Raw genomic sequence first — 27,979 nt, 5'->3', positions numbered from 1 at the left:
AACTTAACTAATTTGTGGAAATCATATCACAAATTAAAACAACGAATAATAAACAATTGCGGGGCAAAATTAACCAATTAATCTCAAGCTTCAATAGCAATAAGGTATGTGTCGATCTATTATATAGTTCTGTCGGTAACATAATTATAATATGAATATCAGATTTAAGTAATATAACGAGTAATTGTACTTACCTCAATGACGGTAGTTTTTATTCTCGTTTCATTGTTTGCTCAGTCGGGTAGGGTTTGGTGCTGATAACGTGTTGTGAAATAGAGAGAAAGAGATAGAGAAATTGGGAGAATTCAAGAGCTATCTGGGCAGAAAATCATTCACAACCCTGGCAGAGGTGCTGGGAAAGACAAATGAATTTATAAAAAGTGAAGAGATTGGCAGGGCAACCTCACGACGATATGTGGCACGTGAGAACAATTACGGCAGTCAGAGCAAGAAAGAGCCATACAAAAAAGAATACCCAGACAGAAGAGAAAATCAGCAGCACAGAAAAGATTGACACGGGCAGGTCAGAGGAAGAGGTAATGAGTTTAAGACTGAAAAGCGAGGCAAATTTAACGAATACACTCCTTTGGTTGCATCCAGAACCCAGATTTTTGCTCTGAGCAAGGAGGACGAGAAATGGCAGAGACCACCGAAAATGTATAACAAATACAGGGACACTAAGAAGTACTGTGATTTTCACAAGGATCATGGTCATCTCACAGAGGAGTGCACTCACTTGAAAGATAACATTGAGGACCTGATCCGAAGGGGGTACCTAACACAATTTAAAGCAAAAAGCTCGTATAGCAGGACCTACGAAAACAGGGATGATGATGGTCGATTCGATAACAGAAAGACAGAGCAAAAACAGAACCACCCAACAGATCAGAAGAGGTCGAATGATATACTGGTCATAACAGGAGGACCAGTTTACGCCGGTACTACAGCCAGCGGTGCTAAGGCCAGTGTGAGCGAATTTAAACACCAGGTTAATTACCATAACTTAGGAAAATGGCCTGCCCCTCCAAAAATCCCACAGTGCACCTTTACGGAAGATGATTGTAAGGGCATAATTTACCCCCATGATGACCCAATGGTGTTAGCTCTGGATGTGGCTAACAGAAAAATCCATCGAATCCTGATAGACGGAGGCAGCTCTGCAAATATTCTATTCTGGCCAGCTTTCCAAGAGCTGCAGATCGAAGAAAAACACATAAAACCAGTTAACTACCCAGTAATTGGCTTCACAGGGGCAACGGTGATACCAGAAGGAATAGTCAGCTTACCTGTCCAAATTGGGCAGGGAAAAGATATCAAGGATGTCATGGTTGATTTCATGATAGTGAAAGTACCTGCAGCATACAACGCCATTCTGGGCAGACCATTTATCCATGATGCAGGGGCAGTGGTGTCTACTTATCATCTCACCATGATGTACACAACGAATGATAACAGATCAGCTAAGGTCAAGGGAAATCAAGAACAGGCCAAGAGATGCTACCACACAGCCCTGAAACAGCCACCCAGACCCCCACCCATGGCAGAGGCAGACATTCCCTTGTCTAGAAAGAGAAAGAGAGCAGAGCGTAAAAAAGACGCACTACTGGACATGGAAAATTTTGAGCATCGTGAAGAAGGACTGTTAAAGCCAGCCCCAACAGAAGAAACATAGGAGATAGAACTGGAAGAAGGAGTAGAGGACAGAACAGTCCGAATTGGCACAGATATAGACCTTTCCCTGAGGGTAAATATCATCGATCTGTTGCGAGAGCACGCGGACATATTTGCTTTCTCTGCTGACGAAATGCCAGGGATTGATCCCAGCGTCATGGTCCACAGGTTGAATGTTAACAGAGAAGTCAGGCCAGTAAAACAGAAGAAAAGAACTTTTTCGACAGAGAAAATGTAGCCATCCAGGAAAAGATAAGCAAACTGCTAGCAGCCAAATTCATAGAAGAGTGTGACTACCCAGAATGGTTGGCTAACGTTGTGATGGTAAAGAAAGCGAATGGTCAATGGAGGATGTGCGTAGACTTTACAGACCTAAACAAGGCTTGTCCGAAGGATTGTTACCCGCTACCCAGGATAGATCAACTGGTGGATTCCACCAGCGGGCATGCCCTGCTGAGTTTCATGGATGCCTTTTCGGGTTATCACCAGATCAATTTGCTAGAATCAGACCGGAAAAAAACCGCCTTCATTACAGAAGCTGGAGTTTACAACTACAGGGCTATGCCGTTTGGTCTAAAGAATGCAGGGGCCACATACCAGAAACTGGTAGACAAAATATTCGCAGGACAAAAAGGCCGAAACGTGGAGGTGTATGTAGATGACTCCATAGTCAAGAGCAAAAAGGAGGTTGATCACATTGAAGATCTGAAGGAAACCTTTGCAACATTGAGGCAATTTGGTATGAAGTTAAACCCAAAAAAATGCGTGTTCGGTGTTAAGTCCGGAAAATTTTTGGGGTTCCTGGTCAGTGAAAGAGGAATTGATGCCAATCCAGAAAAAGTAGAGTCCATACTCAACCTACCAGAACCAAAAAACATACGAGACATCCAAAGGTTGACTGGGAAAATGGCAGCACTCACCAGGTTCATCAGCAAGTCCGCGGATAAGTCCCTTCCCTTTTTCCAGGTGCTAAAGGGAAATAAAACGTTTAAATGGGGAGAAGACACTAGTGGAAAAAGGCTTATTTGCATCCCCGCATTTGCCACGCCATTCTGAACATGTGATGCAAATAACAAATTTTAGCATAAAATTTACTCATTTGCGTCGCAGCTTTGTTAAACTGCGAGGCAAATGACTCTAGGATGCCCCCCAGAGTCATTTGCATCGCAGATTAACAAAGCTGCGAGGCAAATGACTCAATCAAGTGCGTCGCAGATTTACAAATCTGCGTGGCAAATGACTCTAGGAGCATCCTAGAGTCATTTGCCACGCAGATTTACAAATCTGCGATGCAAATGACACACGCGTATAATTGAACAACGCAAGTGACCCTTTTATATTTTTTCATTTATTTTCTCGCATAGATCCAGGTCGAACAAATTTTTCGCATCCTCTCCTTCTCTCTCCTCCTCCTTTCCAAATCTCCATTGCCAGAACTCCAACACCTCCCATCTCACCTTCAAAAATTCAGAATCAACCTTATCCATTCGAAGTCTTCTCTCACCAAGCCGCCCCTTTCTATTTATTCTGAAAATTCGAGCTCTGCGAAAATGGGAAGAGGGGCGAAACCCTAGGTTTCGGCGCGGGGAGAAAGGTTACATCCTGAAGCAGAAAGGCTTAGTTTTTTAAGGTTGTGAAACACACCACACTACTGGATCACGAATTGTTGGTGTTGGAGCTCTAGTTTAACTCGTCGCCCGTCCTTGGCTACCTTGATGCTCAGGTATATTCTATGTCCTATCTTGATTTCCATGTTTAATTAATTTGCTCTGAATTTTTTTAATATGAATTTGTGGTTTAGTTATGTTGGTTAGTTTGTGAATTCAAGTATTTTTTTTCAATTTTTTATATGAGTTTCGTTGTGCGCCTGTGCATTTGATGATAAATTAAGTGATTGATTTGAATTTGATGATAAATTAAGTGTTGAATTGAATTTGATGTACTGTGACCTTTTTTTTTATATTGCTGTTGAATTGCTAGATTTGTTAATTTTACATTTAATTAAAAGAGATTAATTACATATTCTAATTTTCTACTCTACAGATTTATCATGGAATACATGTATTCACTAGTCTTCTGTTTAATTTGTTTATTTGATTATCCAGAGCATATAATAAAATAGTTTCTCGTTGTGTGGATTGGATAACATAAAAATTCATGCTGAAAATTTGTTTGGTAATCTTTGATAGCTTTGCTCTTTTGAATGTCTGGTTATCTTGGGGAAATTCTGAACTATGTATATGCAGGGAGTCATTTAATACACACCTGCTTCAGCTAATGACATCTTGGGCCGTTGTTTGTGATGTTTGGTATCTAGAGCCCCAAACAATAAAACCTGGAGAGACTCCCATCGAATTTGCCGAGAGGTGAATGAATATTTCTCTCTCTGGTACATTTTTATAGACATGTTATGTTGGATACCGGATCAATTTGTTGCCTATTGTATCTATTTCTTTTTGCAGGGTCAGAGACATGATCTCTCATAGAGCAGGCCTGAAAAAGGTTCCTTGGGATGGCTACCTGAAGTGCTTACGCCCTAGCCCTAGGTTCACAGAGAGCAAGTAAGCCACCCCCCCCCCCCCCCGCCAATTATATCTACGGAGTCATTGGACTTAATTTGCCTAATCGTTTACTTGAGTGTACTTCTATGTGTTCTACTGTAACATTGGCCTATAATTCAAGTGTATACATGTGTTGATAATCAAAGAAGCCGAGTTAGCTCGTTCTTTGTAACTCTTTTGTGGAGAGGAAACGGGTAGTATTTTAAGATACTTGTTCAGAGTTGGGGTGATCCTTTATTGTATTTGGTTGTCTGTTGTTCTTAGCTGCTGTTTCTGAGTACCAATAGTACTGCTGCCATGGATTCAGGTCACCTGACGCTGCTCTATATATTCTCAAAATTGTGCTGAAGTTTTGTGTTTAGTGCAGCAAGTTAGTTCATCGTCTGTTGCTCTATATAATATCCACTAATGTTGCTATTTTTCTGAATCCTGAACATGTCTTTGTATGTTTGTTACTCAAAAACTAATGGTAACATAATGCTTCTCTGTTTCGTGACAGTTTATGGGACCTCGTGCACATGATAAGAAGCTGAAACATGCCTCCTGCTAGCGTCATGACAAGGCTGATACTGATCATGGTTTGGAGAAAACTCATCAGGGACCCTAACACATACTCAAGTCTTATTGGTTTTTGCCGGTTCATTGCCCTGAACCTTCCGCCCTGAACCTGCCTATGATATTCAGGTACACCTTTGCTAATATGTACTGAATTTGTCTTCTATCCTCGTCATATAATCCAAAATTTCAAGGCTAACAAACACTAGTACAAATATGCATAATTGCGGACTGTCCCAGTGTCCAGTAGTGAACTCTGTAACATTCTTTGTTACTTTTTGAAATAAGTAAGACTTTTTCAATTGTTTTCCATGTCCAATTCTTAGTAATATAAGTTCTTTTGATGGTTAGCTTTCAACTATTCTTTTTAATTGGTTTACTAGTAGAATTTGGATGGGTTTTTCTTTGGAAAGTTAGGGTCTGAGTTTGTTTGTTCAGCGTTCCTATGAGGCTTTGTTGTAGTTTGCAGTAGCTCTTTCATATATTGATGTTCTTGGAAATCTGATGCAAGTATGGGATTTGATTCAAAATTTATGGCATTCACTTTGGTATGTTGCTTGTAAGAGTTTGTGGTACTTCTTCTTAGATGTTAGCTGCCACTGAATCGATCTATTTCTTAGAGTCGGGAGACTACATACTAAATTGGTATGGGACTTGTCTTTTTATGTGACTTGGATAACCAATCCTAAAATCTGAATCTATGTAGATTCAGAGTTGGACTAAAGCGTAAGTTGTAATTTTGAACTTACGTCTCTTGGAGATTATGTTGCTGTAATAAAGAATGGAAGAAGAATATACAATACTAATGGAAGGCTTTTTATGCTGTGAATATGTGCTCTTTGCAGATGTTAACTGTTTTTGAGAAGGGAAACAACCAAATCACCGTCAATACAATCCAGGATCTAATGGAATTAATTACTACAGAGATGCAAAGTGATAATGCGGCAACAGATTCTGCTGCTGAAGCTTTCTTTGCAAGCACATTGCGGTACATCCAATTCCAGAAACAAAAAGGTGGCGCAGTTAGTGAGAAATATGAACCTAATGTTAGTTTTTTTGTTGATCTGGGTAGGTTTGAATCATTTCTTGAGACTGAAAACAAGCTGTTCAGATAATTAATGAATTTCTAAATTTTTATTGTAGGAGAACTGAAAAGTTAAAACTTGAGAAAGGGAAACAAACTCGGTAACAATTGCTCTTCAATCCGCTAAACTTGTGAGAATTGTCGCCTTTGATCTTGCTCTTGGGACTCTTGAATGGTTCCCTCATTTGTCTTTGAATACGCTGACGCTGACGCTGCGTGCTACGTGTGTCATGGGAAGTTGCTTATCCAAGCATGATCTCAACTCTCAAATTGATTTGGTAATTGAAATTTTGAAGCGTCCAGGAGAAGTCCTCCCTGTTTGTCTTAGTGTCGCACGAACGCTGTAATTTGTTTGATTTTGGTCTGACAATGGAGTTTTTTTCATCTGCTTGAATGATATCTTGGGCCTCATTCGTTTATGGTTCACTTAAACTTTTATGTTAAAAGTGTAGTTAGGTTATCAACATGTTGGGTGATCTATGGTGAATTTGCCTTTTATTGGGTTGTAACTAAAATATTAAAAAACGAATTTTTTTTTAAAAAAAAAAGTCATTTGCAACGCACATTTAGCTAATGTGCGTGGCAAATGACTTTTTTTTTTTCCGCCTAAAAGTCATTTGCGTCGCACATTTAGCTAATGTGCGTTGCAAATGACTTTTTAGGCATGGTGCTGAAAAGTCATTTGCGTCGCACATTTAGCTAATGTGCGTTGCAAATGACTTTTCAGGCATGGTGCTGAAAAGTCATTTGCAACGCACATTTGCTAAATGTGCGATGCAAATAAGGTTCATTTGCGTCGCACAAATGTGCGACGCAAATGACTTTTAGTCATTTGCGTCGAGAGCTTTTGCCACGCACGATGTGCGACGCAAATGTGCTTAAAAGTGCGATGCAAATGACCCTTTTTCCACTAGTGAGAGCAAGAGAAAGCATTCAAGGAGGTGAAGAACCACTTGAAAAGCCTCCCAACCATAGCCAGACCAGAAGTGGGGGACATATTGCAGCTATACATCTCTGCCTCCAAGAAAACTGTAGCAGCAGCTCTGGTAGTCGAGAAGGATAAAATCCAGCAGCCAGTCTACTTTGTCATCCACATCCTCAACCCCGCAGAACAGAGGTACCCCCTGATTGAAAAAATGGCCTTTGCCATCATGATAGCTGCCAGGAAATTGAAACCATACTTTGATGCACATAAAGTGCAAGTGTTAACCAATCAACCTTTAGAGAAGTCATTGCAAAGGTTAGATACTTCTGGTAGACTCCTGAAATGGGCAGTGGAACTCTCGGAATATGACATCGAGTACAAACCCAGAACCGCCATAAAAGCACAGGCACTGGCAGATTTCATAGCAGAGGCATCGTACGAGGAGGAGGAAGAGCCATTGGGGACTTGGCAGATCTCGGTAGACGGCTCCGCTGCAGTCACAGGGTCGGGTGCAGGTATCATAATGGTATCACCAGAAGGCAACGTTTTCGAATATGCTATAAAATTCAAATTCAAAGCTTCAAATAACGAAGCAGAGTATGAGGCAGCAATCGCAGGAATCCAGATGTGCAAAGCAGCAGATGCTAAGAAAATAGTGCTCAAAACCGATTCACAGCTGGTGGCCAGCCAATATAGAGGTGAATATGAAGCCAGAGAACCGTCTATGCAGAGGTACTTGGCCTTGATGAAAGAAGCAGTAGCCCAGCTAGAAAGCTTTGAGATTCAACTGGTTCCCAGGGCAGAGAACAATCAAGCAGACGCCTTATCCAAATTAGCAAGTTCGACGTTACAGGACTTGGAAAGAACAGTGATGGTAGAGGTCCAGGAAGAAAAGAGCATTGACAAAAAGCCTGCAGTTAACTTCATTGACACTGAGCCACAGTGGTATGACAGTATAGTCTCATACAAGCTGGGAAGGGGCCTTCCCACAGCAGAGCAAGAGCAGAAAAAAGTAAAACGAAACGAGCATTGGTTCGTCATTTACCAGGGTAAACTGTACAAGAAATCCTTTTCCTTGCCTCTGCTGAGATGTGTATCAACAGAGGAGTCGCAACGAGTCATTGAGGAAATACACGAGGGAATATGTGGAAATCACATAGGTGGTAGGACATTAGCCTTGAAAGCTCTCAGAGCAGGATACTATTGGCCAACCATGGTAAGTGATTCTCAAGCATATGTTAAAAAGTGCGACAAGTGCCAGAAATTCGCCCTAGTGATCAACCAGCCCTCTAATGACTTACAGCCAATCATCAACCCTATACCATTCGCCCAGTGGGGAATGGATATTCTGGGACCATTCACAGCAGCAAGCGGAGGAAGAAAATTTCTGATCGTGGCAGTTGACTATTTTACTAAGTGGATTGAGGCAGAGCCCACTAAAAGCATAACAGCCAAGCGGATGAAGGACTTCATCTGGAAGAACATTGTGACAAGGTTCGGCATCCCAGAAAGTTTAGTCTTCGATCATGGAACACAGTTCGACTGCACTCCTATAAAGGATTACTGCGCTGAACTAAGAATAAAATTCGCATACGCATCTGTATGCCATCCCCAGAGCAATGGTCAGGCAGAGGCAGCAAATAAACAAATCCTGGGAGCACTGCGAAAGAAGGTAGAAGATTTTAAGGGTGCATGGGCCGACCTTATTCCAGAGATCTTGTGGTCCAACAGGACCACTGAAAAAGAAGCAACAGGGGAAAGTCCTTACAAACTAGCTAGCTTTTGGGGCTGAGGCGGTCCTGCCTGTCGAAGTGGGTCTACCTAGCTTTAGAGTGCAGTACTATGAGGAAGGCACTAATGAGCAGCGTATGAGGGAAGCATTAGATCTCTTACCAGAGGTCAGGCTGCAAGCAGAGCTCAGGTCGGCAGCGAACAAAGAAAAAATGAGCAGGGCATATAACAAGAGGGTAAAACACAGACCTATGCAAGTGGGGGATCTGGTCCTCAGAAGAACAGCTGCCACTGGAAAAGGAAAGGCAGAAGGAAAATTCACTGCCAACTGGGAAGGACCTTACCAGATCACAAAAGAAGTAGCCCCAGGCTCGTACCATCTAATGACGATGGAAGGAAGAGAATTGAAGAACAGCTGGAATGCCAACATGCTAAAAAAATACTATGTATAGACACAAAAGATTAATACTGTAACAAGGCAATAGAAGCCAGAGTAGTTCTTTACTTTTGTAGTCTTTCACATTTGCAAGCATAGTAAAAATTGGCCCAGCTACCTTCGATAACAAGAAAACGCGTCAAGTCTCTTAGAAAAGTAAAAGGTGAAGTAGCCAAAACTCGTAAAAAAAAAAACACTATCCACAAATAACTTGGTCTGATCAACCAATGGGTGAGTGTTTTCTCGACGAGAGTTAGAAGAAATCACTCATTGAGTTTTTGCTCTGGCCAAAGCCAGAGCAATTCAATAATATGCAACCCAAAGCAGGCTGGAATAAATATGAAAGCACCCCTCGAGTTTTTCTCTGGCCAAAGCCAGAGCAATTCAATAATGCGCAGCCTAGAGCAGGCTGGAATAAATATGAAAGCGCCCCTCGAGTTTTGCTCTGGCCAAAGCCAGAGCAATTCAATAATGCGCAGCCCAGAGCAGGCTGGAATAAATATGAGAACACTTCTTGAGTTTTGCTCTGGCCAAAGCCAGAGCAATTCAATAATACGCAGCCCAAAACAGGCTGGAGTGAATATAGAAGTACCTTTTGGGTTTTGTCCTGGCCAGAGCCAGAACAATTCAATAATACGCAGCCCAAAATAGGCCGGAGTGAATATAGAAGTACCTTTTGGGTTTTGTCCTGGCCAGAGCCAGAACAATTCAATAATACGCAGTCCAAAGCGGGCTGGAATAAAATACGATATTCCCTAAGAATTAACACCTCATAAGCTCGGACATGGCAAGAGCCAAAGTAAATATGACAATGTGCAGCCTAGAATAGGCCAGAACAATCAAACACGCAAAGCAAGCCAAAAAGAAATATGGGGGAAGCAAAAACAATAAAAACATAGCAAGTAAAAAACAAAGTAAAGCACAACGTAAGCACGACAAGCGAACAAACAATGGGACCGGCGGCTATACCTCAAAAACCTATGCAATGTACAGCCTTGCAAAATGGCCACTGTTGATCAGAACTAAAAAGCGATAAATAGTATTTTCAAGAACAAATTTTTACTCTCCACGCAGGGAGGACAAAATAACCAAAAGAAATAGACTACGCATTAGCTGAGGTAGTACAGGATGAACATGGGGACAGCCGCCTGCGCCATTATTGCTCAGCATTGTCTTCAGCATCAGACAGAGGCAACTCCCCAGGATGGACATTTTCAACACAATGATCTGGTACCCCATCGTCCTCTGGTATCAAACCACCCGCAGCCAAGGACGCTTGTTCAGCCTCTCTCTTCTTCCTCAGAAGCTCAACATGAAGCCCAGCCAACCAGGCAGCTTCGATAGGGGACCAGTCGAGATCAGGATGCTTCTCTTGCACTATTAGTGAAGCAGCCTTCCAACCACCATCGTAGCTCTGAGTGCGTAAAGCATACTGCTCGTCTGATCGGCGGAAATCACGAACAGCAGCCGCAAGTTGATCTTCAATAGAGTTTTGCAGCTGGGCTATTTCATTGTCATGAGTCTGCTCAACAAGGAGAAAGTCCTGCTGGAGAGTTTCAACTTTTTGCCGCTCAATAACCAGATCAATTTGGATCTGGGAAAAGCTACTCTGCAACTGGTCACGCTCTTCGGTAACGAGCTTCAACTGATCATTGGCTGAAGTTAGACAAGTCGAAGACACCTTCAGGTCATCTGTTAGCTCCTCAATTTTCTTCTTCTGGGCCTCTATATGGGCAGCACTAGCAGCAAGTCGCTTTTGGTAGACTATGAAAACCTCTGTCAACTCACGCACAGCGTTCCCACACTAAAAGACATACCAACAAAAAAAAGAGGGGGAAAATAAACGTTATGAGCAAGAATGTAACAAGTTCACATGCCAAAGGAAAAGAAAAGTAAGCCAAGTATACCTCCATGACTTTCTGGCATGCATTCGCACCAGGGGTATACAAACGATCCTTAGGCAAGTCACTAGGCAACTGCAGGCCTCTCAGCATCCTCAAGGCAAGTGTACCGCCTTTCTCGGGATAATTCCCATACAAACTCTCTGATTCCGATACGTCCCAACGCGGAGCAAAAGTACGATCTTCAGCGGAGGGACCAGAGAAGATAGCAACCAGTTCAGGATCGGCCTGGGGACGAATGTCAAGATACTCTTTTTCAACAAACTCCCTATGTCGACCACTGATATGCAGGTCAAGGTCATCAGTAGCAAGATCATTCCCCTGAAGCTCCTGCTCTAAAAACTGCCGAAGAGAACTTCCAGAGGTGTTACTACGGTTCGGGTCAGCCACAGAAGGAGAAGCTCGAGGCAGCTCAGCCTCATTTTCAATCCTGGGTTGTTTTCCAGGACGCTGCACAAATGGTTGCTCAGCTTCGATGTCCACAGGATCAGACGCAGAGCCAGAGCGACCGGGCTGGTCGCACACCTCTTCAGCTACCTCCCCAAAATCATGACCCGCAGCCTCTGTCGGAGCTCCTAGTCCGGCCTCAAAGTCAGCTCGGTCACGACGAGAGCCAGACAGAGCCCCCCGACTGGAGATACCGCGAGAAGTCTGCCCCCGACGAACAGGAGTGCTCACAGAGCTGGTGGGCACAGAGGAAATAATTCGGGACACCCTAGAAACGGTGCCAGAACCGCCACCCCGACCAGATCGGCGTGTGGAACTTCTTCGGCTACCCTCTATCTGGTCAGCCAGAATTTGATACCCATTTGAAGCAGGATCAGGGGGGGCAGCGCAAATAAAAGAACCATCAGCTCGAACACCCAATTCCTTAAGGTTCAAAAACCGACGACCTGGGAGCATAAAAAAAAAAAAAAAGCGAGAGAAGAGGTAAAAAACACAAAGGAGAAGAAGTAATAAACAAAAAAAAAATAATAATAAAAAGAAGAGAGAAAACAGATCTAACCTTGAGGGTGGGTAGAACAGAGAAACATAGCGGACAACACATCGTTCCGCAAAACGTAACTTGAGTGCGGAAGCCATACTCGAGGCAACCGCCCAACCTCCTTACCAGAAGTATTGAACTTCGGTTCAGATGAAAAATGCTCAAAAGCCCTCTCGTCCAGGGCAGCACCATCTGTAATCTCAACTCCCTCCAACCGAGTCCGGGGCCGGACAAACCCCCGGGCAACAGGAAAGTCGGCTGGAACAGAAAGCCAGTAGAACCTGTCCTTCCACTCTTTTTGGCCAGTGGGCATGCCGTGACAGGTCAATCTCCAACGATTACAATAAACAGAAAACCAACCAATCTTGTTACCAGTACCACTGTTACGCAGATGATGTACTCGCTTGCACAAAGAAAGCGTCTCGGGAAAGCCCAAGAATCGGGAGACCCAAATGTAGCTGATCAACGTCCTTACAGCAAAAGGATGCAGTTGGGCCAAACAAACATTAAAAGCACGAAGAATCTTCACTAACGTAGGATCCAGAGGAAAGCGCAAGCCAAAATCCAAGCTGTACGCATAAACACCTATGCACCCGTCAGGAGGATGAGTGATTCGGGCATCATCAGCAGGCACTATGAGCCGGTAACCATCAGGCAGGCCATAGAAATCTTTCCCGACAGCAGCATGATTCTCTTTCCTAGCATCATCGGTCCACTTGGTGTTCAACTTCGCGTGCAACGGACCAAAGGCAACTGCCTCAGACAAGAAAGGCGAGGAGTCCCCAGGGACGATGTCCTCCTCTACATAGTTGGGAAAAGGCCTTGACTCATTTATCTGAGCCAGAATATCCCCACCATCACCTTGCTCATCCACAGAGATAGTAACATGATCTGCCATCATGGAGCGAAAAATAGATTCTCGACGTCTGTAAACACGCAAAGACAGGTCAGACTCGTTAGCCCCAGCAAGTTGCTCAAAATCGTCTAGCCAGGCCTTTTCAATCAGAGGCTGAACATCAAGCCCTGGGGGGGCATCAGAGGGCGGGTTTATCCTAACGATCCGGGAAAGATAGTCATGGCGCATTTCCCTAAGGGTTTGACGGAAAGAAGGAGACAGGTCAGCTGTAGAGGTGGTACACCCAGGACCACTCGCATCTGGGGAAGGAGATTTTTCCCCAGGAGACTCGTCGTCAGAAGAAATAGGGATTGCAACGGGCACAGAACGGGACAATACATCATGCATAGACTTAGTTCTGTGCTCAGCAAAGGCCTGGGTCTCCTCGTCAGAAGACAAAGAGACAGAAGAAGGGGAAGAGGTGACATAAGAGACAGAAGAAACGCTTTGTGTTTCCGAACTACTAAGGTTTTGGCTATCAGACGCATCAGACATAGTGAGCTGGAGGCCATCAAGAAAGAAAAAGGATACCAAGGTAAATATACATATATAAAAATAAAATAAAATAAAAAAAAGAGAAAAGAAAGGGGGAAAAATGAAAAACTTAAGCTACTCAACAATGGCGGAAGCTCAACCACTCAACAATGGTGAAAAACCAGAAATCGAAACCAAAAATCTCCAGAAATACTAAATCCACGCAAGTAACAAACGGAAACTGCAAAAAAGATTTGAAAAAACACCAAAAGATAGTAACTTACCGGAAAAAGAGAACAGGGTCAGAATCAGAAGGAACACAGCAACCGAAAACCTCCCTTCGCGAAATGGCAAAGAGAAACAAGGAGAACGAACGGCCACCGCAAGCAACAGAAACACCAACAATCGACCAAAAAGGCGATGAAAAACACGAAAATGAGCAAAAGATCAAATTTTGGGAAGCTTTTTTGCAGTTAGTAAGCAACGAAAAGTGGGAACACTCGAAAACTCTCTTCAGAAACACCAAGGAGAGAGAAAGTAAAAAACGGAGATGAAAGGAAGAAGAAGAAGTTACCTTTTTAAAAGCCGAAGAAGAACGGTTGAGATTCGGGCAACGATACAACTACACAAGCAGGATGTAGGACACGTGTAAACCCCAATTCGACCAAACTCAAACCTGACGAAGGACGGCCCAGATTGAGCGACGATTCCAGTTGACTCTTCAGATGGATCACGCATGGCACAAGGAAATGCAGGTTAAAATCCCCAAAGATCTTTTACCATTCCACCCCAGGAAAAGCCCGCCCAAAATTCTACACCAAAAAAAAAAAAAAAAAAAAAAAAAAAAAGCAGAAGGCCAGGGCAAGAGCAAAAGGCCAATAAAGCAAGCATTACAGCCCCGAGGGGGCCAGGGCAAGAGCAGAAGAGCAGACCTGGCTTAAAAAGTCAGATCTACTCTTGAGGGACTAGTTGTACGGGGTCATATCCGGCAAAAGCAGAAGAGCAGACCTGACTTAAAAAGTCAGATCTACTCTTGAGGGACTAGTTGTACGGGGTCATATCCGGCAAGGGCAGAACACTAATGGCAGAGCAAACTCTGACACCCAGGACACACCCAAGCCAAAGAAAGACTCTAAGTTCTAAACCAAGCATACACGATCCAGGCAGATCAAACCCCCCCAGATCACGTATAAGACACAGAGCAGAGCTAGACAAAGCTGCATCAGTCCAAGAAGGGACCTGCAGGCTAAACGACAACGACAAGGAATAAAGTACATCGTCGTCATACACGTGGCGGCATCCAAGTAGGCCAAAGTACAGAATAGTACGCCTATAAATAGCACCCACATCACTCATGATGGGACACATTCTTACACACGGTACTTGCTCCACCTTCTCTCTATATTCCCTCTCTAAAGACTTCTTATCTATTTGCTGACTTAGGCATCGGAGGGGGTTTCCTCGGTTAAACCCCCGAGGTTAGCTCACGTTTGCTCTGCTTGACAGGGCCAAGGCACTTCGGAACGTCCTCCCAGTTCCATACTCCGAACAAGAGTCACGATGATTATTATTATGGAGATTAGGTATTGGAGTTTGCCGGCAAGAAAATGGCACGATCGCACGGGTCAAGGGGAGGGGGTGAAGGGGGTTGATTTCATTAAAAAAAATTTATGTCCTTTTATTATACATACGCGGGCGTTTATAGCCAACACGGACGTCGATTAAAAACACCCTTTGTGATTTGTGTAAGTACTTACTCCGTACGAATTGTCTGTTGGTTCAGTGGTGATTGAGGCTGAACTTGATAGGGAGGACCCCGTCTTCGATCCCCCGCAACAAGTGGGAGGGGACTTGAACCTATCCACTCAAAACTCGTCCCAAATCGGGATTAGCCCTAAGGGTGAACCGGGTACGTGGTACAAAAAAAAGTATGTACTCCGTAGATTGTGCTCACATTATACAAGTAATAGGTATATTTTGAGTTATTTGAGAGTTAGTATTTTATTTGTATATATTGCGTATTTTATAATGAAAATATTTAAAAGTGAAAATTATAATTAAAAATACTTCAAATTTCAGGTATTTAAGAAATAAGTTTTACCAAACAAGTAATGCAAACATGTCCCGTATCAAGTTCACCACCTTATCAGTTTCAGATACTTTCTTACCAATTCCAGCACCTTATTAGTTTCAGCTAGTGTTGGCAAACAGAGCCTTAAAAAACCATATGAATTGCCTACATTTTCACATTTCCATAAAAAAAATCCCCCCTTTACTTAATATTCCCTCCGTCCCTTAATACTCGACCTGTTTTGACCGGACACGCTTGCCAATGCACAACTTTGACCACCAATTTCTTTAACTACATATTGTAAAAACTTATAAAATAGTAGAAAAAACGCCTGTTGTAGCCCCCTTGTTGAGGGGGGCATACATAAGTGAGCCTCAATAACCACTCAGTCAACGCGGGTCAAATATTTTACTAACAGATTGGGGCGGGCTTTTGTAGTGTTCGCTTCTATAGATACTGTTGAAGGGGGCTTTTGATTGCCCGCCTCAATAGACACTAGTCTAAAGGGGCGGGCTTATGTTTGTTCGCTTCAACAGGTCTTCACAACATTTAAACCTCCTCATTTCATCCGTTTCATTTCTCTCTCTCCTCTCCCCTCTCCTCTCTCCTCTCCTCTCTCCTGGTTCAAAACTCCTCAAACCCGCTATTTCGTCAACAAAACGGGCTCCCTCTCGCTCTCCTCACAGTCGTTGGCTTCCATGGAAGCTTTTCCTCCGCCTTCCATGGAAGAGTTACAAAGCTAGGGTATCTCCGCGACCTCTCTCCCTCGACTCTTCAAACTCGTCGATTTGTCTCCCTCCTCAAGCTAGGGTATATCGATTCGACCGTCATCTACTTCGTATTCTCGAGGAAGACGGCGTCGTTCTTTAAATGAGGTAACTCTTTCATCTCTCTCCATCTCTCCTGCATTCTTCAATTCTTTTAGGTTTTTGATTTTTCATATTATTTTTTATTAACTCTTTTGATTTATAATTTAGGTTGTTGATTATTTTTTTTGATTTTAACGATTTTTTATTTTCTAACGGGAGGTGGCGGTGGTGGAGGTGCGGCTCGGGTTTAGGTAGGTCGTGGGTGGTCGGATGAGGCGACGCAAGCAAGGTGATGGCTTGCTGGTGGCTCTGATCTTGTGGTGGTAAATAGATCTTCTTCTTCTTCTTGGAATTACTCTCATCAGTTCCAATTAATGATTTACAATTGTGGTGAATTTAGGTTTTTTTATTTTAGGTTTTTTGTCTCAAATTAGTTGCGGTGGTGGTGGTTTGTAATCTGAATTCGTTGATGAGTTTGGATGCATGATTAATTTGTTCGGAAGATAGGGAAGAAGACAGTACGGAGTAGAATATGTGGGTAGGAGGTTGGGAAAAAAAGCATATTGCTCTTCCATGATTAGCAAAACATGTTTTTAGTTGGTAGGAATTGCTGTTGATTTCTGAACCTGAAAGTTCTTACTTTTTAGTCAGTTTTTCATTGTATTCTTTAAGAAAAGAAAGGTAAGCAAAGTAGTTCTAGTAACAAGGAAGAATTGCGAAAGAGGTTGAGTGTTGTTGAAGATGATGATGAAGATTTGAGTTGGGATATTTAAGATGATGATGAGCCAATTAAGAAAAGCTAGAGAAGAAGGGTATGATACTTAGTATTGGATGTCATGTAATTGTTTAGTTTCAAATATATGCCTAAGTTTAATTCTTTTGTGTGGTTTTTAAGGTCATTGTATAAAGTATCAAAATCTGCTTTGTTCTAATTGATTTGAAATTGAATACCACGGAGTACATTACATTACACATTACAAGAAGAAACGGCAGTTACATTGAATTCATTACTAAGTTGATTATTTCATTGTTAATACTTGTCAAGTCTGAATAATTTACATATTACATAACACAACCTAGGAGCTACTTAAAATTGTGTCACAAATTTACATGTATTTCTTATGGGTCTGTGAGATTTATCTGCTGATGTAAGTTTCTTGTTTTCTTCAGGAATGTGATTATCTGAGAGCTGTTGCTTTGCCTCGTCTTCAAGTTTCTACTGTGGTTGACACAAAAACTGGAAAGGTTTCTACCATTATCTCCTTTCTTCCTCTTTGTAGATGCTTCTTAAATAATCTTTTTGGGGTTTATAGTCTGCAAAGGAGATCAGTAGTGATAGACCTGGATAACTGTGGCACATATTTCTTCTTCTGAGTACATTTGGAATATGTATGTCATCTTAACAACCATATTTTATGTCCTTAACGCGGGTTAATGATATTCATATCGACTGCACTTTCTCTGTTATATCTCTTGTTAAGCTCATGATAGCTAGGTTGTTAACACTTAACACTTTGTCTGCCAAGATCACATGGTCTCGTTTGTAAGGCTAAAATTTGTTTGTGAGATTTAATTTCTTTCTTGCCTGTACTAAAAGTATGCCTTTTACAACTTTAGTTAAAAGTGTGCATTGGTATTGTATCCTCTAATACTTTGGTGCATCAGTATTTTTTGCGCATGTCTTCTTATATGAAATTATGAATATTGGAGTTAATGTTATTAATATTTTGATTGCTCAAAAGAAAATAATTTTAGACAAGTGATCTTAATGTTACTGATCCAGGTCATATTCTGTTGCATCAACAGAACAATAATTTGTAAAACCCCCTTCATTTTGAGTTTATGAAGTTCTGATATAGCGATGGGGATATGTTCATAGTTTAGGATGAAGTTCTGAGATTGCTTGACTGGTTCATATGCTTAACTGCCTAGAGTTTATGCTCCCTTATTTTTGTTTAAATTATCTTCAAATCTCAACCCTTTCGGCCAGGAGGAGGGCGTTAAATGATGGGTATTTGTTTAAATTAGTTACATTTTTTTTACCGTTAATTTATTCATATGAAAATCTTTACGCCACGTTTTGTAGGCGGTAAATGGAAGGAATGGTATGGATTTATATGGAATTTGGCAGAGAAGGTACCATATCTGAAAGTTATGTGCTTACCAGAACATGGTATTACATAACTTACACCAAGAATGGTAGAAATCATAGAACTATACTTGCAACCGTTTGGAGGATATTGCCTTTCCAAAACAACGTTTTAATTCGTGTTTGATTTTAGGGAGAGTGTTAACCGCTTTGGACCTCTCCATATCCTACGAAAGCAAGATTTAAACAAGATGGCTATTAATGTTGTGTGTTTCTAATCTTGTGAACTGTTACCTCAAAAGATTAAATGGAGTTCTGCTATTTCTTCCCTTGGATCATCAGGCAATAGAAAAAAGAATTTCCGTTTACTCTCAAGTACCAGTAGAAAATGGAGAGCTCATTCAAGTTTTAAGGTGAATTTCTTAAAATATACAAGTATTCAACTAGAATCATTTTTGGGGATCAACTAGAATCATTCAATAAGTAGCTCCTAGGTTGTGTTATGTAATACTTGTCAAGTCTGAATAATTCATTACTAAAGTGATGAAATGTCAAACTGGAACTACGCAGTACTAATCAACCACAATAATTTACTTAGGTTGTTTAGACACAAAGATGGAAGTGTTTATATCTTCATGGATTTGGTAAATTTCTTTAATTTTTCCCTATGATTATAAATATATTGAGCTATTGATTATAAACAGATTATAATAAGTCTTAGAAACCTTTAGTGGGTCATATAAACTATAGAAAAGGTTTAAAATGATAACTTAGGTTCCCTTGTCCAAAGTTAGGAGCGAAAATGCCGTTTTAGCCTAGAAATGACCTAAAACGACCAATTGAGCCTTAAACGTGCATTAGTAGGATAGAATGAGTCTTAGAAACCTTTAGTGGGTCATATAAACTATGTAAAAGGTTTAAAATGATAACTTAGGTTCCATTGCCCAAAGTTAAGAGCGAAAATGTCATTTTAGGCTAGAAATGACCTAAAATGACCAATTGAGCCTTAAACGTGCATAAGTAGGATACAATGAGTCTTAGAAACCTTTAGTAGGTCATATAAACTATGTAAAAGGTTTAAAATGATATATTTTCCTTCCATCTTGCAGGGATCGAGTCGATTGGAAGAAAGTCAACACGACCTTAATTAAGGTTTGTAATGCATGATCTAAAGGGGAGCTAAGTGGCCGGATTAGAGAAATTTGTTAGACTAGCTCTCTAGCCTTTTGTCTTTATTTGTTAATACTAGTTGTAATTTGTTAGACTAGCTAGGTGTTTAAAAATTGTAAACGTACGTGTACTATACGCTTTGCTCTGTTGGGTTAATATAAATAAAGTTAATGTAATGATTTATTTATCAAAAATAAGCAGATTCATACCTTTGCTATTTTGGTGTTGATTGGTGTACAGGTTTCAATACTCAATGGAGTATATATCCAGATTTGGTTATTGCCACCTATTTTATATTTTAAAAGAATTTGAAAAAAAAAATTAATGTTGTTGAAGGGGGCTTTTAATGTACGCCTCAACAACGTATGAATTTATGGTGCAGGTATAGGCGCAAAAGTACGGGTCTGTTGTGGGGGGCATTTAAGAAGTGAGCCTCAACAGAGGTGTCTGTTGAGGCGGGCTTTTGGTAATGCCCCCCACAATAGGTCCTTATTTTCCCCTTTGGTAATGGGCTGTTGAGGCGGGCTTTTAAAAGCCCCCCACAACAGATGACCTGTTGAGGCGAACAAAGCCCGCCTCAACAGCTAAGTGAGCTGTTGAAGCCACGTCTGTCGAAGCGGGCCATGTTCGCCTCAATAAGCCCAAAATGCCCCCCTCAACAAGTATTTTTTCCACTAGTTAAATATTAATTTTTAAAAATATATATTAAGATGAAGCAAACAATATATTATATACTAACATTTGTTTTCATATACTAGAAACAAAATAAGGTCAAAGTGAATTATGTGACTAGTGCAAAAAGTCAAATCAAGTCGAGTATTAAGGGACGGAGGGAGTAAATAAGTTTTCAAAAATGATAAACATATAAGTAGTACAAGTTTCATATGAGGTACTTATTTTGTTTCTAAATACATGCAATACTTTGTTTATTTCAATGTTCATATACCAAGTTTGACTTAGATTGTAACTAATAATTTATCTATTCCATAATGTTCGTCACATTTGCTATTTATTTGGTCAAAGATTAAAAAGTTTGAATGTAATTGGTAGTTTAAATATCGCCATATCGGTAAAAACATTAACTTGTGGGATCTCATTGGATTCATTTGAATGTAAAATTTCCAAATATCGACTTTTTTTTTTACTAATGGTCAATTAAAGATATTTGTGGTCAAAGTAGTGCACATACTGGAGACCGGGAATAATGGAAAAGTGAGGAATTTTATGGAACGGAGAGAGTACATTAAAAAAATATTATTAAGTAAAATGTTGTTAAATTTGTTTTTTGTTGGGAATGTTGTTAATAGTTAAATATATATTTTTAAAATATTTTTTTATATTTTTGGCTACTAATAAATATATACTTATAGACATTGATGGTCACTATGCTATGTATTGAAAAATATAAAAGTTACATTGTTGCATGTATTTAGAAATAGAGAAAGTATAAGGTAAGAAACAACCTTTTGTGAAAATAGAAAAATAGTTAGCTCATTGAAAAATAACAGAAATAACCTCAAAAATTGGTAATAAATCAAAATAAAAAGGAAACGTATCATTCAAAAATAATCAATGAAATTTTTTGTTTAAACTTTCTGCTCTCTATAATAAACGGGCCTGCAATTTTCATGATATACTTGCTATTTTGTTTTCATTCCATGACATTAAGTGACACATGTTGTGGACCTGTGGTAGTATGTCTTTCAATTGAGTTTTAATAATATATAGTACTCCCTTCGTTACATAAAATTTCTCACTTTTACATTTTGAGCGGTCTCCAATACACTATTTTAACCTTAATAACTTTAATTATGTATTAGAGAAGATAATAAAAAGTTGATATTTGTAAAATTTATATTGGCAATTAATCCAATGTATCTAACAAGATAATGTTTTTTTCTAATATCTTAACTATAAATTATAGTCAAAATTTAAAACAATCTGACCTCATGAATAGTAAATATGAGAAACGTTATGAAATGGAGAAAATATACAGCTATAGATAAAGGTGTGCATTAATGTATATTATATTAATTTTTAAATGGTCAAAGGATAATTTAGCCAATTTAATGGTTTCTTATATCTACTACGGAGTATTATTTAAAGAAAGATATCCACATTTATGAACATATTTCATGGTTCATATTTATTTCCTTCAATACCAATTATTAATGGTAAATTTGAATAAAAAGGCATTATTTTTCTTATGATATGAATATAACTATAATTATAATATATTCATATTATATTATATATATAGTTATATTGTAAAAAATGGCATATTTTCATTATGGTTAAGTATGCAATATTTCTTTTTCTAGAACACGAAGAATTAAGTAAATAATAAATTAAAAAAGAAATTTCATAATTATAATATGAATAAAAAGGAAACTTAAAAATTAATTTGTAAAGGTAAATTGCGATCTTATGAAAATCAGAAATGATAATATTACCAATAAAAGGAAGCACTATTGATTTCATATAATCCAATTGTTTATGGATTTCACGGAAATACATACTAGAAATACACAAATCATATTTAGTAATCAAACTATTTAGCTAATTGATTAGCACAGAAATTACTGTGAAGTTGCCAAAAGCAACAAGGAATGTGATGCTTCAAGTTCATTCGCTTGCTTAATTGAAGTGTTGCAAAGATCATTCAATTCCTTCTGTAACTTATTAAGTTGATCTAAGTCAAGTTGTGCTATTTCTTTCTTTCTAACAAACGAACCATTGTTTCCTTCTTGGCCAATTTTCTCACTTTTCCTTATTTCAAATTCTATTTTGGCATCGAGGTTGATTAGTTCTTGGTTGAGTTGATCAATTCTAGCCTTTTGAGTCTTCTTTTTCGATGCATGAAAACCATTTTCATACTTTTCACATCGTTTTTTATTCCTATTTTGAAATCGATTGACCACGTTTTCAATGTTTGGTTTTCCGAAGGAGAACGGTTTTCCAGCAGGAGAAAAGACGATAATTGCAACCTCTGCTCCACACAGGGTAGAAATCTCATTTGCTTTCTTAAAAACTCCCGACCGACGCTTTGAAAAGGTGACCAACCTTGACGAGCTTTTCTCTATCTTCTTCATCTCAACTTTTCGACGACCCATTTCCCCCCTATAAAATTTATGTTAAGTATTAACATATAAATTTGAAGTGAGAAAGCTAGTTTATGAATAATCTTATATAAAGGAGAAAAACAAGATGATCTGGCCGTTGTTTCAAACAATTAAAACAAGTTGATTTGACCATTAGATCAAAATTATACAAATGGAAAGAAATTTTCTAAGATTGGAAGAAAATCACATTAGATTTACCTTAATTGATTTGATAATTATTACTACCAATACATTTTTTATCTATATGTAAAAAATGGTTCATAGTTTTGTAACTTCCAACTTTCTTCTATATTTCTATATTAGAGCCTTGCTAAAGTACTAGGAGTGCTCAAATTTCGTTCGTACCAGAAAAATGGATGGAATAAAAGTCAACCGGTTCGGTATCCTTGTTGAAAATTACAGTATAAAATTTTGGTCTCGGTCGGTTCAAAGCTCTTTAAAAAACTAGTCTTTGATCGCTTCATTGTTACGAGTAGATTAAAAGCATGCATAAATTTAATGCTTAACTTTATCCTTAAATATATTGGGAAGATTAATATATTTTCAACTAATTTTTATATTATTAGAATTTCTAAGAAGGAACTCAAGTTCTAATTTTGCAATTGTTTTACTTTTTGCACTATTGACATAGTTTTTAAACATACATAATATTCAAAAACCAGTCTAAAGTAGTTTGATCGAGTCAATCGTTCCAAGCATAACTAATCCGGTCAGCAGATTCTTAATTATCAAAACTGTTGTCTTCTATCTGATTTTTTGTAATTTATTCTTATCCTTTGGATCCATGAACAATCCTACATAAAAAAATAAGTTTTTTTTTTAATTATAAAAGTGATCACAAAGATTCATTTTATGCATAAAAGTTATATAAAGTAATACTCCCAAAATATAAAGCATTTTCTGGAAATCTAACAATTAAGTTTGTATTTGTAATCATGAAAATATAGGGAAATTATTATTACGGTGACAACTAGGGAAATAAAAATGAGGCTCAACACCAACTATAATCACGCTCTTAGGGTCAACACGAAGAACAAAAGCTTTCCCGTGTTAAGGGAGCGTTTTCGGTGTCAACGGCTCCTTACTCAATGTTTATCTATGAGAACAACTATAGCACATAAATCACAACTTTTTCTTGGTGTTTGGATCAAGGTAAAAAACAAGCAAGACCAATCTAAGTCCATTTAACATGCTCATACACCCATCTCAAGTAAGGACATAATCCTACAAAGACTAGCAAAACCCAATGAACACCATGAAGGAAATAATGTCCTTGGTTCAAGTTTGCATTTAATGCATTTAATTATAAGTCTAATAAATGTGGTTCAGTATTAATTAACAAGTTAATAATTCAGTGAGATCAAGTGAACTGAATGCCTAGCTAGAGGCCGCTTCAATTCAAGTGGAATTAATAATATTAATCCACAACTTACTCTTGATTGAACCCATAACACAAATAGTACGTGAACGGATCAAGTATTTAAGTGAATATATTATTCATTAAGTACTCTATTTATGATCATTCGTAAATGACGGATCTCGGTTCCAGTGGGAACTGAAATCGTCAAAAGGAAAAGAAAAGAATATTCCGGAAATGAAGATATTGTCGGAAACGAAAATATGGTTCATGACGGAAATATAAATATTATCCAAGTCGTAGATGTTGCCGGAAACGGAAATATAGATCGTATCGGAAAATATTATCGGAAATAGAAATATTGCTGGAAACGGAAATATTATCGGAATCGGAAATATTGTCGGAATAGGAAATTATTTTCGGAATAGGAAATATTAATGGAAATGTAAATGTTTGTTCGAAACGGAAATAGATTCCGGAATCGGAAAACGAATCGGAAGCTCGACGAGCGACAAGCCGGCAAGCGAGCCGGCCCATCGCTCGACAAGCACGAGGCCGAGCGCATAGCACTAAGCACGAAGTCCAGCGCCATCGCCCAGCCATAGGCGATGGGCCTGGAGCGCTGTGGGACACGAGCACACCAAGGCACGAGCAGCAAGCCAAAGCAGCAGCAGCCCGCCAAGGCCAAACTGCAGCGCGCTGGGCCTTGGGCCAGCTGCGGCTGCGTTTGGGCCTAGCCTGGCACGCGCGCCAGCGTGGCCCTTGTGGATGCGTTGGTTGCTTCGTCTTGGGCTTCAATCAAAGTTCATTTACTTAAAGACAGGATAAATCGCACTCCTATCAAAGATAAACCTAACGTTCACCAACTAAAAATATAGCAAGGGAAATAGGGATCGTATCCACAGGGAAACAATGTTCTTTCTACTATTAAAGTAAAGGTCTAGACTACTGGAAATAGGAAAATGGTTTGGTTTGATAATTATAACTACGACATAAATTTAATCAGGAAAATAAATAATAAAGGGAATCTAGGGCAACTGTTCACCACAAATGCAGACCAGGATTGGACAACGGACAACAACAATCAATCAATAATCATAACTAGAAAAACTTGCATCTCTAGAATCTTATGAATTCCTTAGGAAATTATAACTAGCAGGCTCTCGCTAAGTACTAGAAACAATTCTTATCTAATAGCCACATACCAAGAACATCAGATTATAATTTATACCTCTCGGCGCATAATCTAAGATTCATCAAACTCAAACAAAATAGTCCGGCCGAAAAGAATTGACGAACAATTAAAATAAGCCATAGAAATTACAATCAACAATCAATAATTAAATCCAATTCAATCCCAATCATACATCCATGGATCCCCTAAACCCTAGAAAATAAACTACTCACACATATTTAGATTAAACCAAACAAGCATATTAAATGAAAGCATAATTGAAATTGAATAATAAAATAAGAAACAGACCAATACCGAATTGAAGAAAGAAGGATGGAATTTAAAGCTTGAAACTTGAATTGAATAATAAAAAGTAATAACCAACGTTTAGAGAGAGAATAAAATTAAGTAATAAACTAAGAGTCTAAAAAATAAGATGCTGAAAATAAGATGTCCAACTAAATAATAAGGGCTTGGTATTTATAGTTTGCCCAAAAAAACAAGCGAAAATCGGAAATAAACTAAAATCCGCGCTCCAAGGGTTGTCGTTGCCCGATCGGGCAAAGGGCCGCCCGATCGTGCGATCTGCTCGTCAAACTGCACGATCCCTTATCTTAAAAACACCATATCTCCTTTGTTATAAGTTGGAATTAGGCGAGTGACCACTCGTTGGAAAGCTCTTGAAGTCTAACATCCAACCCAATTTTAATCGTTGCATTTGGAGTTTTATAACTTGTGTTATAATCAAAAGAGTGGACGAGATTCAGTTTTCTACTTCTTTCACTATTCGCTTTGCTTGAAATTTTTTCCAACTCAATGTTTGTGCTCTCGTAAGTACATAACCTCTTGTAGTGATTCAAATGAGTAGAAAATTCACAAAAATATGATAATTTATACGATGATGAACTTGAAACTACAAACACACTACAAGGAGAACATTAGTACTAAAAATCGCTCTGAAGAGCTCATTTGAGATCAAAAAGTACTAAGGGACGGGGGTAAAAACTCTATATAAAACGCATATATCAAACTCCCCCAAGCTAGATCCATGATTGTCCCTAAGCAAGGTAATCATCGATGAATACATAAATCAACGGCACCCCAAACACATCCCAAAACAATGGATACGATTCAAGGTAGAATCCAACAAGCATGCATCAATGCCAACCAATCAAATCCATTCGACCATAAATCCTCCCTAACAATCGTCACCCAGAGGAAACCACAAGTGTACATGGTATTCAAGACTAGTGCTTTCACACTCTTCACTCATTTATGTGGCGGGTAAAAAATGTGCCCGTTCGCTCTCCTCCCAACAATGTATGTGAACAATGCCCTCCCAAACTCACAACACTCGTGTGTTTAAAAGGACATGCACTCAACCTAATAGTCGACTCGGAATATGTCATGTCATAACTTGCATTGAGAAATAACTACTTTCACATTAATATGACTCTATGCACAAAGGTCGACAGGTCTTCAAAGCTTGTAATGTTAGGCTTAGGTAAGGGTGTGGTAAATTTGGATAAAATGTGAGCTTAAAGCTTTAGCTTTTGGGAGAATAATTCCTAGCAAAACCCATGATCAAACATAAATGATGACCGCAACTCTCCCACTCAACACATGATAAAGTAACAAATGAACCACATCATACTTTTTTGCCTTTTTTCCACAACTAAAACCGATCACTCATAAAAATATGAAATTACAACACTTGAGTGAAATTATGCTTTGAGTTTTTCCGAAAGAAATGATTTTTTTTTTTCTTTTTCCGCCCAATTTCTTTCACTTTTTTTTTTGGAAACCTTCACATTTTCTATTCTTCTCATCTTTTTGCTTATCAAATTTTTTTTTAATCACCACACAAGAACAAGAAGAACTCCCTTTCCTTTTCAATACCCAAATTGTGCTCAAATGAAGCACACTACAACCCCCTCGCCTCACTCACTAATAGCTCCCCCCAAGCCAAGCTTGAGACTGGTAACCAATAGGGCTTAATGGGCTTGTAATGTGGTTAGTCACCGAATAAAAGGGCACAAGAACCAACATGGGTAGAAAGAAGTCAGAAAATGTATCTAAAATCGTCTAAAGGCCACCTAAAATAAGAAATGCCTTCGTCCTCCTCAATGTGCATGCATGTGAGCCATAAAAAATTACTAACAATTGCAAACCAATACTCAAAATCAATGATACACCAGGAATCTAACACACATTCCTAGACAAATCAACTAGCCAAGCACCAAGTCCACAAATAGTTGGTCAAAGTTGACTCATGCAAAGGCATCAAAATAGTCGAATATCAAATCATGGCCAACAAATCAACATTTCTTGTCATCAAAAACCAAGAATCAAAACAATTTTCAATCAAGAGGCACAGGGAAGCATGATTTTGTATTCATCGGAACTTTTTTTTTTCAAAAGAGATAAACTACTCTAGAAAGAAATAACACATACCTCCCCAAGCCAAACTCAGCTATGTCCTCAGTGCTTGAAGGAGTGGAGATCGAGGGTCTCAATCTTCATTAAACCCCTCCGGCTCCGACTCTTATGTGCCTCCCGCAAAGCGGTTGGTTAGTAAATAACCAACCAACGAGCGCAGAAGCTTGTCATGCGCACTCGCACATCTTTCGTGCAACAAGACATGCACGATAATCAACAACAACATTTGCATAAAGTCCGAACGAACTCGATGCCAGCAAGGATTGGGATGCCTAAAGGAAGAAGAACAAAAAGGGAAAACAATAATAATAGAAGAATAGGAAAAAAAAAAAGGAAAACAGAAAGTAGGCATACTCTCCTTATGGAAGCTGTTTTTGTGGACTATTAATTTTTCAACCTCAATGATCAATGAAATATCTCTCTCTGTTTTTTGGCATTCATGATGGACATACTCTTCACCATATAGAGCTCTCTGCAAAGCATCCACCTCTTCTTTGTAAGTACTGCAAGTACCTGAAAAAGATTCAAAA

The 27,979-nt window shown here is 39.3% G+C and overlaps 4 protein-coding genes and 1 long non-coding RNA gene across 5 annotated transcripts; 3 read left to right on the top strand and 2 right to left on the bottom strand.

Annotated features, from left to right (window-relative positions):
* Window positions 1-413: 413 nt before the first annotated feature.
* LOC110780737 (uncharacterized) lies at window positions 414-1,672 on the top strand. Its single transcript, XM_021985065.2, has 2 exons — window positions 414-536; window positions 626-1,672. Exons 1-2 carry the CDS (start codon window positions 414-416, stop codon window positions 1,670-1,672), a joined length of 1,170 nt encoding a protein of 389 aa, XP_021840757.2.
* A 3,094-nt stretch (window positions 1,673-4,766) lies between these two features.
* Window positions 4,767-6,237, top strand: LOC130461753 (uncharacterized). The gene is made up of 3 exons (XR_008921785.1): window positions 4,767-4,916; window positions 5,633-5,833; window positions 5,931-6,237. It is a non-coding gene; the product is annotated as an uncharacterized lncRNA (long non-coding RNA).
* Window positions 6,238-7,007: 770 nt separating this feature from the next.
* Window positions 7,008-8,588, top strand: LOC110800957 (uncharacterized). The gene has a single exon (XM_022006273.1). The coding sequence runs from the start codon at window positions 7,008-7,010 to the stop codon at window positions 8,586-8,588; it is 1,581 nt and encodes a 526-aa protein (XP_021861965.1).
* Window positions 8,589-10,119: 1,531 nt separating this feature from the next.
* Window positions 10,120-14,052, bottom strand: LOC130461537 (uncharacterized). The gene is made up of 3 exons (XM_056829676.1): window positions 11,871-14,052; window positions 10,871-11,757; window positions 10,120-10,767 (listed from the first exon to the last, which is right to left on the bottom strand). Exons 1-3 carry the CDS (start codon window positions 13,237-13,239, stop codon window positions 10,120-10,122), a joined length of 2,904 nt encoding a protein of 967 aa, XP_056685654.1. The 5' UTR covers window positions 13,240-14,052.
* A 7,740-nt stretch (window positions 14,053-21,792) lies between these two features.
* On the bottom strand, window positions 21,793-22,710 carry LOC110800954 (agamous-like MADS-box protein AGL29). Its single transcript, XM_022006270.2, has one exon. It carries the CDS (start codon window positions 22,468-22,470, stop codon window positions 21,937-21,939), a length of 534 nt encoding a protein of 177 aa, XP_021861962.1. The 5' UTR covers window positions 22,471-22,710; the 3' UTR covers window positions 21,793-21,936.
* Window positions 22,711-27,979: the final 5,269 nt, after the last annotated feature.

Source organism: Spinacia oleracea, chromosome 5, assembly GCF_020520425.1.
Source record: "Spinacia oleracea cultivar Varoflay chromosome 5, BTI_SOV_V1, whole genome shotgun sequence".
Classification (NCBI taxonomy): Eukaryota; Viridiplantae; Streptophyta; class Magnoliopsida; order Caryophyllales; family Amaranthaceae; genus Spinacia; species Spinacia oleracea.
Note: the sequence above shows the minus strand (reverse complement) of the source record. Positions and strands in the feature narration are given on the sequence as shown.

Coding starts and splice junctions, on each gene's coding strand:
- LOC110780737 (XM_021985065.2), top strand. CDS start 414: ATGTGGCACGTGAGAACAATTACGGCAGTCAGAGCAAGAAAGAGCCAT. Junction 537..625: donor CGGGCAGGTCAGAGGAAGAG/GTAATGAGTTTA, acceptor GCTCTGAGCAAG/GAGGACGAGAAATGGCAGAG.
- LOC110800957 (XM_022006273.1), top strand. CDS start 7,008: ATGGCCTTTGCCATCATGATAGCTGCCAGGAAATTGAAACCATACTTT.
- LOC130461537 (XM_056829676.1), bottom strand. CDS start 13,239: ATGTCTGATGCGTCTGATAGCCAAAACCTTAGTAGTTCGGAAACACAA. Junction 11,758..11,870: donor CTGTTCTACCCACCCTCAAG/GTTAGATCTGTT, acceptor TTATGCTCCCAG/GTCGTCGGTTTTTGAACCTT. Junction 10,768..10,870: donor CATGCCAGAAAGTCATGGAG/GTATACTTGGCT, acceptor TATGTCTTTTAG/TGTGGGAACGCTGTGCGTGA.
- LOC110800954 (XM_022006270.2), bottom strand. CDS start 22,470: ATGGGTCGTCGAAAAGTTGAGATGAAGAAGATAGAGAAAAGCTCGTCA.